This window comes from Stigmatopora argus, chromosome 15, assembly GCF_051989625.1.
Source record: "Stigmatopora argus isolate UIUO_Sarg chromosome 15, RoL_Sarg_1.0, whole genome shotgun sequence".
NCBI lineage: Eukaryota > Metazoa > Chordata > Actinopteri > Syngnathiformes > Syngnathidae > Stigmatopora > Stigmatopora argus.
The window spans coordinates 92,868-111,681 of record NC_135401.1 but is presented as its reverse complement, the minus strand read 5'-3'; the positions used below and the strand labels follow the sequence as shown (position 1 = coordinate 111,681).

At 53.8% G+C, this 18,814-nt stretch overlaps 1 protein-coding gene across 1 annotated transcript in view; it reads right to left on the bottom strand.

Annotated features, from left to right (window-relative positions):
* Positions 1-1,980: 1,980 nt before the first annotated feature.
* babam2 (BRISC and BRCA1 A complex member 2) overlaps positions 1,981-18,814 on the bottom strand; it is a 22,141-nt gene continuing 5,307 nt past the window's right edge. Inside the window, exons 5-12 of the mRNA XM_077620370.1 lie at positions 17,799-17,993; positions 17,565-17,639; positions 7,867-7,976; positions 3,753-3,852; positions 2,909-2,979; positions 2,716-2,798; positions 2,464-2,617; positions 1,981-2,315 (exon numbers count right to left, since the gene is read on the bottom strand). Of these exons, the coding sequence (XP_077476496.1) occupies positions 2,252-2,315; positions 2,464-2,617; positions 2,716-2,798; positions 2,909-2,979; positions 3,753-3,852; positions 7,867-7,976; positions 17,565-17,639; positions 17,799-17,993 (852 nt within the window). The 3' untranslated portion in view covers positions 1,981-2,251. The remainder of the gene's footprint in view (positions 2,316-2,463; positions 2,618-2,715; positions 2,799-2,908; positions 2,980-3,752; positions 3,853-7,866; positions 7,977-17,564; positions 17,640-17,798; positions 17,994-18,814) is intronic.

Sequence of the window (18,814 nt, the reverse complement as noted above, 5' to 3'; positions counted from 1 at the left end):
AGGAGGGAGGCGCGCTTGTCACATTGCATGTACTACCTAGCGGTCTGTCGGCGCGCCTCTCGGCTTGTGGCCGTCATCTCACCTGACAGGTCCGTCTATGGGTGTCCGCGGCCCATCGGAACACTCTGACAAGCTCAAGCGACGGCACGTCGATCCAGACTGACGGCCGGCGGCGTGGGTGGCACGGCGGAGGAGTCGCCGGCGGGCGGGTGGGCCGGCTCCCTCCCGGGCGCGGAGCAACGGAGGGAGAGAAAAAAAAACCGCAAACTTTCTCTGCGAGTTTCCGTCCAGTCCACTGATTGAGGAGGCCTTTGGAATCCATCAGACGCTTGCGGGATGGAAGGAAGGCCACGTTGCCCATTTGCCGCCTTCCAAATCCCATTTTGATCAAGGTGCACGCTCACAAAAGGCCAAGAACTGGCGTCAATGGGCTTAGCGTGGAGTATGCTCCATCCCCGCGCTTCTGCTGGAGCAGGACATAATTAGCAATTAACCGTCAGCGTTAAGCTAGACCTCGTACCCCGTTATTATCTGCCAGCCAAATAGTCGTGTGAGAGGAATTAGACTTCCTGGGCTACTGCAGTTTGATTCAAAAGGAGAGGAAAGGAAGGGACCCGACGGTAATTTTCTCATTTTGCTGACATCTCTGGGACGTTTCTTCAAATTCCCAGATCAAAGAGAATGGGAGAAAAATAGTGCCCCCCCCCCCCTCCATCTCTTTCCAAAACGACTTAAGCCTCTCAGCTCCATCATCCTCAACACGGCTGGCTGGCATCAACAAGCCTACGCGGCTCGGCCAATGCCACCTGCCACGGCAAATGCATCCAATTGCCCACACGTCACTCTCCATTTGTAAAAGTGTCCATGCAGACAAAAGACAAAGTACGCCAGAGTCCAGTCACGAGCGGAGTTTGGGATGGGATGGCAGCCTCCTCCTCCTCCCGTGTCTTTTTTTGTCCCTCAGCGGACGAGGAACCCAACGCAAGGGAACGGGGCCACGCCCACTCGGGACGCCAAATACCGGAAGGAGTGGACGGATGGAGGCCCTCCCTCCCTCCCTCCCTCCCTCCGTCGGGACCTTCCCCGTTTCCAATGCGATGACCTCCTTCGCCGCGCTCGACGGTCTGAGCTCTGGATTTTTTTTTTTCCCCTGGCGGGGCGCCCCTCCGCATTCAGGTAATTACCGCAGCCGACATGCGTCGACGAGGCCCCGGATTAGCGGCGTATTAGCCGGGAGGGCTGGCAGACCTCTGCCACGCGCTGCCACGCGCTGCCATGACATGCCATCTTCAAAGGTAACTTTAGCAGCACCTTGGCAGGAAGCCGCCTTCATCTGGGGCAAGAAGGACGAGCAAATGGGAGCGCAGCGTCATTAAAGACACTTTGCTCGCCGGCGGGTGACTTAGCGGGATGACGTCGCCCGGGCTCAACGTCAAACCGGGCCAGACAGACCAGGCCCACAAACGTCTCTGGAAAGCTCCCGGGTGGACTTTTTTGGGGCTCCGGGGCCAAAGGGCAAGAAGTCAGCTGTCCGGCCAATAGGAGAGCAGCTAGCAACCCCCTCCCTAACTGACGGGAACGGCTCGGCGAAGGTTAGGGGAGGAAAAAAACCTGGAGCGAGCGGGCGGGGTGGTTAAAAATAAAGACAAAAAGAAAGAAGGTGCTTTTTTTATTCTTTTTTTTTAATGATTTGACTAAGCGCCTGCCTCCATGTTGTTGTCCGTAAATGGCCCACAAACGTTGGAGTGCTCAATTGGACTTGACAGTTGCTGCATTAGCCACAAGAAATCTAGAAAAGGGCCGGCCCTGGGGACAGGAAGGACCCCTAAGCATGACCCTCCTATTTAATGATGAAAACAACCGTGCCTCACGTGCGCACACGGCCACGTATTAAACGAGCCCAGGCTCGGGGGCTGCAAAGGAAATAAAGCATTACCCCCCCCGCCCCCGCCCAACCAGCCCCCCCCCCCACCCCCCACCACCACCGTACACAAGGGAGAACTATTGTCATTCCGTTTGTCTTGAGTTTTGCTCCCACTTGATAAAACGTCTCAAAGAATCCGGCCCGAGACGTGGAATTTACGAAACCGGTAGAAAAGGTGGTGGGCGTGCCCTAAAGTGCCCTAAATCGCCCTAAATTGCCCAAAAGTGCCCAAAATGTTCAAGTGGGATACAGTCGCTGGCAATTCCAGCGGACCACTTTTTCCCCTCTCCGTGCGTGCAGGTGGCGAGCGACGGGTCCGTGGGCCAATCACAGTTTGCCGTTGGCAAAGGCTCCCTCCTGGAACTGCGGGATGAAGCTCTTGAAGTAAGCCCTGCCGTAGAAAAACAAACCAAAAAATGAAGGGGTAATCGACGAGATGTCGCCATCTTTGCGCGACCGCTATTCGTCCCCGCGGCAGGACGAATTGCCAGTCGGCCAGCAAAACAAAAGCCCAAAAATGGTGTGGCATGAGTTCTTACTTTGCCCTCTTGGCCATTTCGTTGCCGTCCCATCGCGGGCTGTAAGGGTAGGTCTTTTGCACTTGAGAATAAAGCTGCCCGCTGCTGGTGAAGTGGTACACGGACTGGAACGTCAGGCTGGGCTGGTCTCTCGGGAAGTACAGCGGGAGATCCACTGGCGTCAAGAGACAAGAGACGAGAGTGGGTTATCCACGGCCATCGGCCGCCATCTTTTGCCGGCCGGCCGGCCGTGCGGCCGTCATCTTTGCCTACCGTGCACCAGGAAGCCAAAGTCTTTCCACATGAGTAGAAGAGTAAGCTTGGTAAATCCCTCGGCGTCGTACTCCACCACTCCCCTGCGACGCACACGCCGGGGGTTACACGCGGCGTGGAGTCTCGTCAAAGATTAGAGAGCGACGGAGGACGTGATCCTCTCTCGCTCAATTTTTCTCGTTGGTTCACTCACATTCCAAAGTGGCTGAGGAATGCCGCAATGTACTCCCGCCTCTTGTGGTAGCCTTGAATCACGTACTGCACCTTTACGACGCAAAACGGCGAGGGGGAAAAGGCCGAGGGGGAGAAGACGGCAAAACCCGTTTGTGGAGAAAAAGAAAAAGGCGTGGCTTTGGTTTAGACGGATGGCCCAAAGGTCACGCCAACGGGAAAAAGCCCACACTCCAACGGGGGCGTATTGACTTTTTCGCCTCCGGGGAAGTGACGATGACTAAACTTTCAAACCCGTGCTTCAAAAACAAACAAACAAACAAACAAACTCAAGTAAAAACGCTAACCCCCGACCGACCTCCACGTGATTTGCCGTTGCGGCCGCCCGCGGCGTCGAGCGTTACCACACGGGTAAACCGTTCTGCTAACCCGTTCTGCTTTGCCACCACAGCCGATATACCGTACGCCAGCGGTGGCCGAGTCCGGTCCCGGAGAGCCCCTACCTGGTCCGGTCCGGTCCGGTCCGTTTTCCATATCTCCCTCCACCGACACACCTGAGTCAAATCATCTGGATGGGTATCAAGCTGGTGGACAGTTTGCCGATGAGTCGATCATTTGATTCAGGTGCGCTAAGGCGTGCTAATGGAGGGATGGCGATACGGATGGAAAAGACACCGAATGGCGGCTTTCCGGGACCGGAGTTGGCCATGCCTGCCATACACGGACGGCGGTACTTCCAAATCTCACCGATTATTTGCCAAAAAGGCCTTTCCGCGGAGGATGATCAGGGTGGGCCCAGCCAGCCCCAAAAAGTATTTGGAGCGTGGCAGCAGAAATCAAAGAGCCCGGAAAAAAAAGCTTTTTACCTTGTTAGTGAGTAACTGGCACACCTGCGGGACGTAGTCAATCAGGCATCCTCCGCCGGGGAACGCCGGGATGTGGAGAGCGGAAGCGCCTCCCAGAGCGCTGTGGAGACAAGAGGGACGGAGGGAGGGAGGGAGGGTCGGGACAACCCACGTGAAACCGGCCAGCTAAAGACTCCCATCCGCCACGCGGCCCCATGGTGACGTTGGGTTCATTGGCAAAAGCGCGGCTCCCGCGTGACTAACCGAGCGGGGGTGGTCCCTACGCAAAGGAATACCCCGAGGACGTGTCAAAGGTCCGCCGGAGCCGCTTACCGCCTTTTAGTGCATTTCAATGCATTTTCTGCAGCCGCTCCTTTCCATTTTCATCAGATTCTTCATTAACGGAGGGCATTTAGAAGGGAGATGCCGGCGGCCAGAATGGCTTTCGGACTCCACAAATACAAACGCCACGTCATGGGAGACATCTTGGCTGGAGAGCCCCCCGGATATCGATGAGAATGTTGCCGTGCCAACTCAAACGGTCCAACGACAAATGGCTTCGTGAACACTACGACTTCCCCACATTTTTTTCTTTTTGCGAGTCCACGTCAACCTGAAATGCCAAACAAACCCTGCAAATGTCTGTCTCCAGAATCAAGTATGCGAGTGGGAGTGAGTAGTTGTGGTGGAGCGCACAATCGTGCGCTTAACCTAACCGTCATGACCGAGCGGTTCAGGAAAAGGTCAGGAGCCAGCGAGAGCCCGCTCGCGCTTTGCACCGGACTTCCACGCGAGTCGTCGTCAACGCTTAAAGGCTCACTCCTCTTTGTCCAAAGGCGGCGGCGGGCGGGCCGGCGGGCGGGCTGGCGTTGGGCCGGCGTTGGGCCACTTTGGCCTCGTCCCGTGGTCATGGCGCCACGTGGCGCACGGCCGCTTCAAACTCGGACATTTTCATCCTATTTGTAAATTCTAGTCCTTTACCGGAGCATTTCAAGGACCTTGTGTATATTTACAGTAGGCTTTGCGCAAGTGTTTAGCATGAGCCGGTGCATTTTAGCACACACACACACACACAAACCACCAAGCCAGATTGGATTGGAAATTGCTCACAGCACTGAGAAGAGAAGCCTTTGAAAGGGAAAAATCTAAATAATGCCCATCCATCCACCCACACTTCTAAGAATAGCCTCGCAGCATTCAAATGGAAATGGAGAGCTAGACGCAAAATACTAGACGCCACTTTTCCACCACTGCTTTGTGTGGAAGGCTTTGCATTTGAGAGCCCTCCTTCCTTCCTTCCTTCGCAAGAACGCCGGGAACGAGAGAGTGACCCTTTCCGCGTCAAAGACCCCGACGGAGGCCCCCTTCCATCCAATCAATACAAACAAAATCGCCAAACACCTCCAACCTTCTGGAGCTCAAGAGATTGAAAAGTGACACGCCGCCTACGCTTGCTGTGCCGCTTTCTAATTAGGACACAAATCAAAGGATGACAGTTTAAGAACAGCTTGTGAAATCACGCGCTGGTTTAAGGCTGCGTGCGGCCAATGGGAGAATGCTCTGTCATTTTTGGCCCGGAGCGAAATGGCGTTCAAACCATGGCGTCGTTGCCATGGGGATCTCCGCCGCGCCGCTCGTAAAAAGCCAAGCTGGGATGATGGTCCGCGGTGGCGGCGCCACGCCACACCAGCGAGCTGGCGCCACTGGGCAAGCCAGCGCCAGCGCGAGAGGGAGGAACCCGTGGCAAATGCTTCCATGGCGATGTTCTCCGTCCGAATATTTTTTTGTCCCCAAAGATATTCCTTCGGAATCCAAACGGCGAGGCCATTTTTTGCAAGGCTGGGCGCTGGATGAAAACGGCCCGCTGGCTCAAATGGTACGTACCGCTCGCTCGCTCGCTCGTTAATTGAACGGTGGAACAACCGAAAGCCTGGTGCCGGCCGGGGGTGAAGGTGTCCTAAAAATACCGCTTGGCCCTTCTTCTTTTTTTTTGTCCCCTCCTTGAATGCAATCCCACGCTTTGCCAGCGCTTGGCCATTGTGTCGTTGTCGTCGTCGTCGTCATCATGGCGGAGCACTCTCCCCACCGACGGACGGATCGGGCCTTCGCTTAAAAGCTTTTTGCTAGCGTCATGGCCGCGTTCTGTTATTTTCGGCAAGATGAAAAAATAGACTGTGTAGTAATGGAAACCGGAAGCCCACACCAGACCCCCGGTGGCCGTGACCGAGACCGGTCCCCGAAATGCCGTGGAGGAGAGCGAGGAGCAGAGCGGCGCCTCCTCGATCGGATAGGACCGCCAATGGTCACGGCAGGAGGGACGGCCGGGATAAACAGATAATAATAATAATAATAATAAGAAGAAGAAGTCTTTTGCGAGAAAGATACGGCGACATCCTCCGGGATCTGACCGCTTGCTTCCCAGTTTTGTGGGTACACGGCGCCCCCTGAAGAAGAAGCAAACAGCCCAGGAGTGAAAGATGGAAGCAAGACAAAATGACAGAGGGGAAATGCTTTGCTTACGGATTTCAAGAGAAAGAAATGTTTCCCTCTCTCTAGATCTATATGTATCTCTCTCTCTCTCTCTCTCCGTCTCTATATAGTTCTTTTTCCTCACTGTTTTTGTGGAGTGAGCGAGCGAGCAAGCGACCTTGCTGGATAGAGACGAGCGCTTTTCTTGCTTTTAAGTCCCACTCACTCAGCGCTTTTTCCCTTTGAGGATCAGCCAGAGGGCTCGGCCAAGGAAAGAGAAGGCTACGAAACGGAGAGAGCAAGAGAGAGAGAGAGAGAGAGAGAGAGAGAGAGAGAGAGAGAGAGAGAGAGCAAGAGAGAGGAAACGGGCGGCGGCAAAGGTGGATGGAAAGGAACACTTGCAAATGTGAAAAACAAATCGGGACAACAATAACAAAGAGGCGCAAAAGCAGAAGGTAGGATGAAGGCCAGAAAAGCAGGGGGGCGGGGGGCACCCAATGATCCGGAGACAAGTCATTCTTATTTGCTAGCGTGGCTAGCTAGGTCAAGAGGAGGGCGCCGGACGGAGCCATTGGCCGAGAAGCCCGCGGCAATGGCGAGCGGCTCAATTGACAAATCCACGGCCCCTTGGACAAATGCCATCTCCAAAGCTCGCCAGAGGAATACGGCGGACAGACGACGGACGTTTTCCTCATCGGCGGAGGCCATGCGGAGATAATGAGCGCGCTAAAAAGGGTCAGCGAGGACACGTGGGCGGGCGGATTGGAGGGGGGAGTCGCAGGGCCACAACATTTGCATAAAGCCACGCAACATGGGCGGGCTGACATGCCAAATCAAGAGGCATCCGCCATCAAATGCATTTCTTTGTTGAGAAACATCAGGCAAGAAGAAGAAGAAGCGGACACCCCCAATGTACACCTGCAGCCGACTAAAGCGTCCTCGGAGACGCCCATATGTCTGGAGAAAGCCAAAGCAATGAACGGCGAGCCACTTTGCCTTCGAGCGAGCGAACGAGCAAGCGCTTAGCGTCACTGGGCTCGGCCTTTTGCTTTTACGCTCTTGCTTTTCTCATCAGCTTTTGCGGGGCCACGGCCGCCCTTTTTCCACAGAGCTCTTCGGTTCAAGCGCCGCTAACGTCGCTAACGCCACCACCGTCACCACCGCCACCGTCGCCACCGCCACCGTCACCCCCCGCCCCCGCCCCCCGCCCACACCACCGCCACGCTCGCCGCCTTCAGCCTCCTTCTGTCTCATCGCCTCACATAACCAACCAGTGGTACTGCAACCAAAAAAAAACCCAACTGAAATGCAAGGTATGCCACTAGTGATAGATAGCACAACGCGTATTTAAAGCGCAAGTCCACACGGGTAAAAGTGCGCCACCGTTAATATGAAATAAAGAAAACCGTAGAGGAAGCCACGAAGGGGGAGGAGAAGAACTTGGGAGGGGAGGGGGCTGGGGTCTCGGGGGCAGAGGTTTGCTAACCTGGTGCGACGGGGCGTGCGCTTGTAAATAAACATCAGCTTGAGATTATTCTCCGCACGATAGCACCAAAGCCCAGATTGCCGTCTTAAAGTGGACCCCTAAGGGGGTCCCAAACAGCGCCCCTACCTCCACTACACACACACACGAATGGAAAGGACGGACGCATAATTCCATACTTACTGTTCTATGCTGGGAGAAAGGTAGAGTTTGGGAAAGACTTGAGTGGCCTCGGCATCTTCAAAGCTCACAGACAGAAGAGCCACGTGCTCGCCGGGGTCCACGCTCGAGTCCTGGGAAAAGGAAAAGGAAAAAAAATATATATATATATTGTTTAAAAAGTCAGCCAGTCCCCACAAAGAAAGGCACAGCCCCTGACGACCAAGTCACAATTTGAATTTTGGGGCCTTTTCAAGTAGCGCCCGTCTGGATTGCAAGAGATCCCCTTTCAAAGGACACAGTAAATAAGGGTCAGCTGTTGAGGCCGCCCTCCACCAACAAACACATGACCTCACACGTCCCCAAATATCGTGGAGCGTTAAAAAAACACCAGAAGAAACATGGGGTTTGTTTCACGCCACATTAGTTTCAACATCTGCCACACAAGGCCGAGCGAGCGAGCGAGCGGATGACCGGAAGCGTGTGGCCATCAAGTCGTGCGTGAGGCCAGACGAGATGGCCGCCCGGACCTCGGGCTGGCCTGGCCTGGCCTGGCCTGGGTTGGCCTGGGTTGGGCTGGTTGGGCTAGGCTGGGCCGCCCCTCTTCTCCTCTCCTCTCCTCTCCCAGCTTTGACTTTTTGTCCCTTTCCTGGAGCGTGGCCACTTGTCAGGCAGGCAGGCGCTGCTGTCATTAGTGCAATTTTCTCTCCAGCCTTGTGGCCTCTCGCTCTCTCCCTCACTTTCTCTCTTTTTCTCTCTTTCTCTCGCCTGACAACTGTATAATGGCACGTCTCACAGATGGTTGGAAGTCATCCATTTGGGATAATTGGCGCCGCTCACAAGGTGAGCGACAATCTAAGCACCCGTCGTGAGGTTCAAGCTCTTTTTAGGGAAGCGGGCATCCAATGGGATGGAACTCGATGAGCTCACGGCAAAGATTGGCTTCTGTGGGTCGCAAAAGCACATTTGTCTCCAACCCGTTGATTGATCCAAAATGTAGTCGCTCAAGTACAATATACGTGAGGTGATACGAGGCGCCACCCACCTCCGACTCGGTGGGGACGCGCTTGGGATTTTACCGGGCGGTTCCTTCATCTTGGGGCTGACCCAATGGGCTCGCTCGCATCAATACAGTCTGCATCGGTAAACAAGGGCCTTCGCTCCGAGTCTGTCAGGGGCGGGGCACGGCACGGCGAGGGGCGACGCGGCGGCCCACTCCGGCCGCGGACGATATGGGACGGATGGGAAGAGGCGTGCAATGCGCTTTGTGTGGCCAGGCAGAAGATTATTTTGCTCCAGTTTGTCGCTGCCAACTCCGGTTTTTCTCTCCAAAGGTGAATTTGTGGCGCCTATTTTTTTTCTTCATTCCAAAGGGAACAACCGGAAGGAACAGAAAGGTGAGAAAGCCGGAGGACGGGGCTTCGCCGCGGCCCCCGAATCGCTCAAAAAGCGCGACGAGCTGTCCGAGTCGGACGGAATCCTTTACGATTTGGTACCAATTGTCCCCGAGTGGGAGCGGCGACCGGGATTGGATGGGATGAGCGATGAGAGACTTGAAAAAAGTGTTAACCTTGCAGAGAGCCAGCGACCGCCCAAATGACATACTGCACATGCATGTCTCTTGGAGGTGCCACTTAGCGGCGCCTCCACGGTCCAAAACGTAAACGTAAACTGATGTCATCCACGCTCGGCGCCCCGGTGACGTCGAGGGGAAAATAACGTTCCAGGCGGCCGCGTCATGGAGGTTACGCAAGCTTCTTCGTACTCTCTGGAACGCGAGAGGCGGAAGTGAGTGGACATCAACCCCCCCCCCAAAATACAAAAACAAGCTTTGTCTCCACAGACATCTTGACGGGGAAAACTTTTTCCTTTGGAGATGAGCGCATACGGAGCATTTGGTCAGAGTGAACAAAAGAAAAAGAAAAAGAATGACATGCTCTCCCGGCATGTCATTGTTTTTCATTGGATGCTAAACAAGTAGCTACTACCTGCCCTCAAAGAATGTGACTCAATGACTCAAGGGCCGGATTTAAGAACGTGTCGGCTGAATAATGCGCAGTAGTGTGCGGCGGCCATCAAGGTCGGAGGGTGCCTCGCGGGCGAGTCCGTGTCCCACATCCCCCGCCCCCCACCCACCGCCTCCTTTTCCCTTAGCCTCGGAGACGCACACACACACACACATGAGACCCTGCTCTCGTATTTGTTCCCCCGCGTCCGTCCCGGCGTCTCCCGACGGCGTCTCCTCCGTGTCTCCGGTGACAGGTCGGAGATGTGACAGCTGTCCTTTTGCCAGAGCGAGCCCGGCCAAAGTCACAACACGCGCATTCAGCCACCGAGGCAAGACTGCAGGCCCGCCACGGAGGAGGTCGGCACACCGTCCGTCCGTCCGTCTCCGCGTCCGTCCCGCCCACCCGCCCGCCTCCTTCGCCCAACTCTAAATGTCACGGGCGATGTCACCGAGTGGCTTGGACGCCGGCCCGGCTGCCGGCCGCGCCGGGTCGGTCTCCGGCTACATATGAGTAATTGACATTAGGGAGAACCTTGGTAAGCGACTATTGACCGGTTTGAGCTTTCGGGACACGCCTCGATTTTTTTTCTGGCGCGGGCGCGGATCACGGCATCCCTCGGTGTGAGGACGGGGTGACGACCCGGCGTCGAGCCACTCGTGTTTCCTCCCCCCCCCCGGAGTCTAAAAGGCCCAAAAAGGTCGGACACCGCGGGCCGGGGCGAAAGCGGCCAAAACGCCGCAGATCCGAGAGGTGAAATATTCCGTCGGAGAAGGCCAAACGCCGATTTGGCGGCCTCCGACTCAAAGCGCAAAACATGCCGGGGCAGGCAGAAATCACCGCCAGCCAAACGGCTCGCATACCCGAGAGGACCTGACGTCTGGGTCTCAAGTATGCGCTTGGGTGTGTGCCAAACGCTCCTTGCAGACAAAGCCTCCCCTAACCCGCTTTGACTTCACGCTGCCGTGCGACAAGTTTGCTCCACGATTCACCGCCGCAGCCACCTCCGACTATTCCTACCGAGGATTCGAGAAAAGCAACAAACGCTTCTGGTTCTCCAAGTGGAAAAATGAGGAATGGGCAATTTCGGGTGGATTGGGGTGCCACCCAATCAATCCGCCCCGAGAAAAGGCGCCCAGACCAATGGAGGTCAGCGCGGACACGGCGCCGAAAAGGAGGAAGGAGGAAGGAGATTTAGATTGGCCGGGCTTGGCTGGGCTCGGATTTAGTGGTATTTCTCCGGGCCATCATTGTAATTGCATTAATCATACTTCACTGGCAGTGTTGCGGGGTGTTTGTGTCCCACTCAACCGTTAATGAGATTAATTTGGAGCAATGCAACTCCCAGCCAGCCCCTGCTTTCAGGCTCATTACACTTGTGCCCCAAACGGGCAGCGGCGGCGAGAAGAACTCCACCACAGCGCCCCACACAACATTTGAGATTTAGCGATGCCGGGGTAACGTGAACGGGTGGAAACGTGCTACGGCCAAACACGCCGTTGTTTTGTTTACCACCGTGTGTAGCGACCGCCAAAATTCCCAGTCAAATGGAACATTCCGCCGTCTGGGGCCGTTTCGATTTCCACGCAACACGTCGAGATGGCCGGCGGCAAATCTGCCCGTGACGGCCTCCTGGCCGGATCCGCTAATAATCAGCAAAGTCCGGCCGAGACGCCGCCATCGGAACGCTCCATTAAAGCACGTTCCACCGCGCACGTATATTTTTATCGATTGGAGGCACCGAGGCTAACGTGGATGCGCATTATTTTCACGTCTGTCTTTGACCTCCGCCAAACGAGCGCCAGAAGCGGCGCCTTCTCAGCCCGGTTGACCTTGATGGCTCGCAAATCTCACGCGGGTAGAGAACGGGCCATTCGTTTCTACTCCCGAATAAAAGCCGACAGAGAACCCACCGGCAAATACGTCGTGTGGCAAGCGGCCGTAGAGCGAGCGAAGGGAAAAGCGCAAAATAGCATATATAGGAAGGAAGGAGGATGACAATTTGAAGGTGTAACAGAAAAACAGCATGCATCCTACAACTTGATATACAGCGAGGGCGGAAAGTAGGCCAGATGGAAGTAATTCTGTGGAGGCGTGGGGAAGTGAGTTTGCGCGAGGGCGCTTGTGTGTACGTGCGCAAGAGGGTTGGGGGGGGGGGGGGGGGGGTGCTTAGAAGGGTGCTGGGGATGGAGGAGGAGGGAGAGCTAAAAAGAGGTGGGCGGCGGAGCCCGTGCTCCCCTGACAATACGCAACTGCTCTGCAGGGGCTTCAAGATCAGGCAGGTAGGTGGGTGGCTGGGTCCTTGGATGGTTGGCTGGGTGCTGCTAACAAAATGCTTTTTCCTGCCTTGTGCGTTTGGACAAATCGCATCAAATCCCCTTTGGATTGAGGAGCAGGGTGCGACCTTTGCCCTGCCCTGGGGGCAAAGCTAATGACTCGGGAGTCTCCAAAGATCGCTTGATAGCAACGCTTTGGCGGAAAGGGAAAAAAAATAAATCAGCCAGGTCTAATTACGTGCGAGCGAGCGGGTGGGCGCCTTCCTTTGACGCGGACGGCAATACCGCCAGGGGCCCGCTAAATTTCCAGCCACTTGTAGCCAATCCTCGCACCGTTTGACCACACTTGCCCCCCATAAAGCAAAGCGCCCACCCGGAGTACCTCCGGAGGCCTTTGGCGTCGCCCGCCCAAGGAAGAGACGCTTCCCGAAGCCGCGCTAAATGATGTCGTCACCCGCTAGTATTTGCCACTTGAGCGGACTCGACGGCGGTGGCGGCGGCGGCTGATATTTCCATTTTGGGTTGGTTGATGGTGAGGGCAAAATCAGATGCTTCAAATAATGCTTCAATGTACAGCAACTTCCTGTTTTGTTTGTGACATTTAAATCCTTCTTCTTCAAGTGTATGGCGAGCTCTAATAGATGTAGCATTAAAAAGGCGCATAATTGTTTATCTGCGTGGAAGCATGGGCTGGCCTTTTCAGATTTCAGCCGTACGCTGCATTAGTCAAGCCCAAACTGGCAATTACTCCAGCATGTCTTTTGGGCAACTGGCGTCCCTGCTAAATGCCATGTCACCGTGCTAAACGGGCACGCCATCTCTCAGAAACGGGCTGTTCAAAAGCACCGGAAAATCAAATTGCTGGATAGATTTACTAGCACGCGCACACGCACACACACAATTTATCAAGAAAAGAGCTTTTAATTTTGACACGTTATTCAAAGTCAATTCGAATAGATGTTGAATACACAGAGCCAAATATGCCTTTTCCATTTGCGATGTGAGCAGAAATCATTAGCAAAAAAAAAATCATTTCTAAGCTATACATGGTGACAATTGGGTGAAGTGAATTTTTTTCCGTACTTTTTAACGCCACATTTCAATATTTAAATGATCTAGAACTAGTAGCTAGAGGTGCAATTACATTTTTTATTAAATTTAAAAAAAAATCTAGCATCTGCAAACCATATTTCGATGCAAAAAAAAGCTTTTTGGTTTAGAAGATACGACATTGTCAAGTGTAAACTCGGAGGAAGGCTTTTCTTTCCTTGACCATTTGACCGTGAAAAAGAGGGGCTTTTTCACCAACAACCAACGGCAAACGGCAAAGGCGCACTTGTACTTGAGCCGCACCGGCCGGCGGGACAGACAAATGGTATTTGTCGGCCGAGTAATGAGGCGAGCGAGGGCCGGCGTAAACCAGAAGAGAAGTGCCGTTTCAGCAGGGGAGACAAAACTTTGCTTGTACTGCTTCCGTGGTCTGTGGTGAAAAATGCACAGCTGAGGCAAGACAGCACATTGGAGATGATGAAGCTTGCATTATTGGATGCCACTTAAGATTCCCCAGCTTCTGAGTCACCGTTTACCGCGCCAGGCAGGCCACCAATCACAACAACCACTTGCTGTGGAACAAACTCTTTTCCTAGCCATCCGCACCGACATAGCTGACAAAATTGAATCAACGGGGGTTGGGTCACTGTGGGTGGGGAGGGAGCAGCTTTTCACTCAAACTATCCTGCACTGACCGAGCTGACTGATAAAGTTGAAGCAGCGGGGGTTGGCCTGCAAGAGAAGCACCTGACGCCAATCTACTGATTGCACTTGTAGGACACTAGTATTGTGGAAAGCTTTGCTCTGTCCAGGTTCAAACCAAAGCACTCACTTTTGGCCTTTTTTTTTAGTTTGCCCAGCCCTGTTGAATAAATGCCTAGTCTTATGGGAGGGACGCTACGTCTTCCTTCATATGTCCAATGATTCAATTTCTTTGAGGCACTCACTCACTCATCAATGGTCAAAAGTTTGCACTTTAATGGCCCATGTTTGAAATGGGTAAAAAAATGTCTTGAACTGGCTGCTTTGTGTTTTCCAAACCATCCTGCAAAGACATACCTGACAAAGTTGAATCAACGGGGGTTGGGTCACTGTGGGTGGGGAGAGAGCAGCTTTTCGCTCAAACTATCCTGCACCGACCAAGCTGACTGACAAAGTTGAAGGAGGGAGCGGGGGTTGGCCTGCAAGAGAAGCACCTGACGCCAATCCACTGATTGCACTTGTGGGACACTAGTATTGCAGAAAGTTTCCTCTTTAGAGAGGTTGAAACCAAAACACCCCACAATCACTTTTACCCTTTTTTTAATTTGCCCAGCCCTGTTAAATAAATGCCTAGTTTTATGGGATGCTACATCTTCCCTCATATGTCCAATGCTTCAATTTCTTTGAGGCTGGCACTTGCTCTCTCTTCAATGGTCAAAAGTGTGCGCTTTGATGGCCCATGTTTGAAATAGATTAAAAAAAAAAAAGTCTTGAACTGGCTGCTTTGTGTTTTCCAAACCATCCAGCAAAGACATAGCTGACAAAGTTGAATCAACGGGGGTTGGGTCACTGTGGGTGGGGAGAGAGCAGCTTTTCGCTCAAACTATCCTGCACCGACCGACGGAGCTGACTGACAAAGTTGAAGGAGGGAGCGGGGGTTGTGCTGAAACGAGCAGCAGCTGACAGCAATCCACTGATTGCACTTGCAGGACACTAGTATTGCAGAAAGTTTCCTCTTTAGAGAGGTTGAAACCAAAACACCCCACAATCACTTTTACCCTTTTTTTAATTTGCCCAGCCCTGTTAAATAAATGCCTAGTCTTATGGGATGCTACATCTTCCCTCATATGTCGCTTCAATTTCTTCGAGGCACTTGCTCTCTCTTCAATGGTCAAAAGTTTGCGCTTTGATGGCCCATGTTTGAAATAGATAAAAAAAAAAAGTCTTGAACTGGCTGCTTTGTGTTTTCCAAACCATCCAGCAAAGACATAGGTGACACAAAGTTGAATCAACGGGGGTTGGGCCAACGTGGGTGGGGAGGGAGGGAGGTGAGGGAGCATCTTTTCCTTCCAAGCATCCTGCACCGACCGAGCTCACTAACAAACTTGAAGGAGCGGGGGTTGGCCTGCAAGAGAAGCACCTGACGCCAATCTACTGATTGCACTCACAGGACACTAGTATTGTGGAAAGCTTTCCTCTGTCCAGGTTCAAACCAAAGCACTCACTTATAGCCTTTATTATAGTTTGCCCAGCCCTGTTGAATAAATGCCTAGTCTTATGGGAGGGACGCTACGTCTTCCTTCATATGTCCAATGCTTCAATTTCATCAAGGCACTCACTCACTCATCAATGGTCAAAAGTTTGCACTTTAATGGCCCACGTTTGAAATAGTCAGATAGTCAATAGTTCAAAAAAAGTCTTGAACTGGCTGCTTTTCCTTTTCCAACACATCCAGCAAAGACATAGGTGACAAAGTTGAATCAACGGGGGTTGGGCCAACGTGGGTGTGGACTCGGGAGAGAGCAGATGTGGGTGTGGACTCGGGAGAGAGCAGCTTTCCGTTCGAGCCATCCAGCAGCGACCGAGCTGACAAACTTGGAGGAGCGGGGGTTGGCCTGCAAGAGAAGCACCTGACGCCAATCCACTGATTGCACTTGTAGGACACTAGTATTGTGGAAAGGATTTCTCTTTTGGGTTTGGAAGCAAAGCACCCCCGCCCGCACCCACGGTGGAATAGTTTGCTCAGCCCTAACCTGAACAGCGCTCCAGTATGTGAATCTAGATGTATTTTTTTTTCCTGCACGCTAACGTTTGTTTTGGGGGCTCTAGCTGCGTAGAGAATGGTGAAATACGTGTGAGGAAATCACACACGCATCGCATTCAGCCGCCACTTCTCCAAAAGCTCAACCGACGTACGTCCAGAGACACTGTCGCCGGGCGAAGGGAGGGGTGCGGCAACGGAAGCTCCGTAAATGCTTGGGAAACATTTAGGCCTTATGTGGCAAGCGGCAAAGCGAGATCACTGCGGCTAACCCGTTTTAATCACTTCCTTAAAATTTTTTTTAAAAAAGCTTCCAACCCAAATGTCCTCCCATTCTGGAATGACCTACATGTCAGCCACCTAAGACACCATAGAACGGACTGGTATTGTTCAAAAGGGTTGAGCAACTCCAGTGTTAGGGTAGCATTCAAAAAGGAGAGAGCGCAACCCAAGTCCCAGCCGGCCTTTCCGTGCAAAGAAGATTGCCAGGCAACATGTATTGTGCGCGTGCACTAGCTTTCCTTGGCGGCAGCTAACTGTTGGATTTTGTCCTTGAAACCCCCACCCACCCCATCCCCATCCCCTAATAGAAGAAGACAAGCGTCATCCTCCTTTTCCCGACCCGAGGCTCGCCGGTAGACGCGGGAAGGTAAACACGTCGACGGCGGTGTCGGGCAAATACTTTGCTCCAGGTAGCCGTCGTCCTCCGCAGCCGGCGCGCGTGCTTTCGTGTGCGTGCGCATGCGCGTGCGCGCTCGGGCGCCAAAGCCGGCGTCCCGCGGCAAGGACGTTCACAAATTTGATAGGGAAATGCGTTTGAGAAAGGGTCAACTGAACCACGCAGCACATTTAGCACGACCGTGTCGAGCGCGAGGGGAAGCACGGCAATGGCGCTTTTTTGTGTGCCATTTGGACCCAGCCAAAGGTGGAATGAGCCCGGAGGCTAGCTTAGGGATTGGACTTCATGAAACAAGCACTTTTTGCTCCCACGCTTTCACGTTGCCTACTAAAAGTAGCCGGCCTCGCTGCACGCACGGGAAGATGATTTTCTGGATGACAGCTAGCGCTGGCGGCTGGCCAGGCTTTTGTGGCGACTATTTGCCCTACGTTTGGCAACCTTTCAAATACCCGAGCAAATATGGGGCACGCCGGTAAAAGCCACGGAGCTAAAGGCGGGCAGCCGAGAGATTGGGAACTGGCAAAGAGGGAGGGGGTGGTGGTGGTGGTGGTGGAGGGTTAGGGGGCGACTTTGTCGGTGGTGGGGGACGTTGTCTGGGGTCGAGCGATGAGGGAGAGAGGGAAAAGAAAAGAAGAAAAGAAAAGAGGCCTCCAGACAGCGGCGAGCACAGAGCAGATCAGGAGTGACGGCTGGCTGATTAGTCAGCTCCCGCCGCCCGGCCCCTTAAGAGCGGGCTCCACTCGCACACACGTGGCGCTGCGTTATTTTAAACACGTCCGACCTCCGTTATTTTAAACACATCCGACCTCCACGCGTGGCCTTTGTCGGAAGGACGAGCGCCCACGTCTCGGTCCCGTTTAGCCAAGTTATCGGCGACGAGCGACCCGATCCGATCCCGGCGACCGCGCCTCAAACGGGTGTCTGGCGAGGGATGGCGATCTGCCGTAGCGACGGTTTCCACGACTTACCTTGAGCAGATAAATGGGTATGTTGTTGAAGTCCACCGGCAGTTTGAGAAGAAAGCGAGCAGAAAACTCCCCCGTCTGTAATGCAAGAATTTCAGAATGGGAAAGAAAGCGTTAGTCGCAGCTACTTTTGCTCTCCCGCGAATCGGCCCTAGAAATAACATTGAGGCCGGCCAGGGCGTCCACTTGTGCTGGCTCAAATAGAAACGTAACGTCCGGCTGGGAAATGGTCCTTACCCAGCTATTCTTGTGTCCGGCGTAGATCTCCATATTGTGGCCGTAGTTGGGATCCTCCAGCAGGCTATCGTACTCGAAGAGAAGCCTGGAGCTTTGGCGGAGACGCTGACACTGGTAGCGGTGGTACTGCTGGAGCAGCTCCTTGACCAGCTCCAGCAAGCCGTCCGGGTTTGCCGCATCCCAACGGACCAAGTGCTGAGGAAGGAAGACGCAAACGCCGGCAAAAGTGAAAAAGGGCTCGCCGCCGCTCGCCAGATCTCCTTCCTACCGCTCGACCATTCAAGTGGAAGGCAAAAGTTTGGCCACCAAGACTATGTGGATTGAAAAGTGCCCTTAGCAACCAGCAACTGTGTGTGACACGAATGGATTTTCTGCCAAGAAGAACACACCGTTTGTGAGCAAAGTTATTTTTTCATTTCTTTGCTCAGGTGGGCATCACTGGAATGTGGCTCTATTCACAATCCATCACGCTTGATCTCATTTCAAATAAGACGTCACTATTTTTCAATGTTGGATTGTGAACGTGACGCGTTTCCCCATATGTTTTCCGGAGATTGCGTTCTGCCAGGATTGGCGCGCACGCCAGCGACTCCTCGTCACCCAAAGAAAATAAGAGGTGACACTCGGAAGAAGGATGGCCTATTTTTGAGGGTCGTGATTGATTTTAAAAAGGGGGAACAAAAAGACAGAAATGACACGATAGATGAGTGGGGGGAAAATAAACCAACGACAGACACTCGGGTGACCACGCCGATGAACCGAGGTTGGAGCGTCCGCACGGACGGAGAAAGCCACGCTTGTTCCCGAGTGACTTAACGAGTTCCTCGCGACGGCGAGGGCGGGTCAAAAGAGAGACGCTGACTTCATCGCCCCGGTCCACCGGCGGTGGTTTACCAGCAATGCCGGCCGGCCACGCCGACAATGCCGGCCGACGTTCCCGAAACCGGGAGGTGACGCAAACAAGGATGGGCATTGTCCAAAAGAGGCGCTCGCCACCCCAAGGCGGGAGCGCGCCC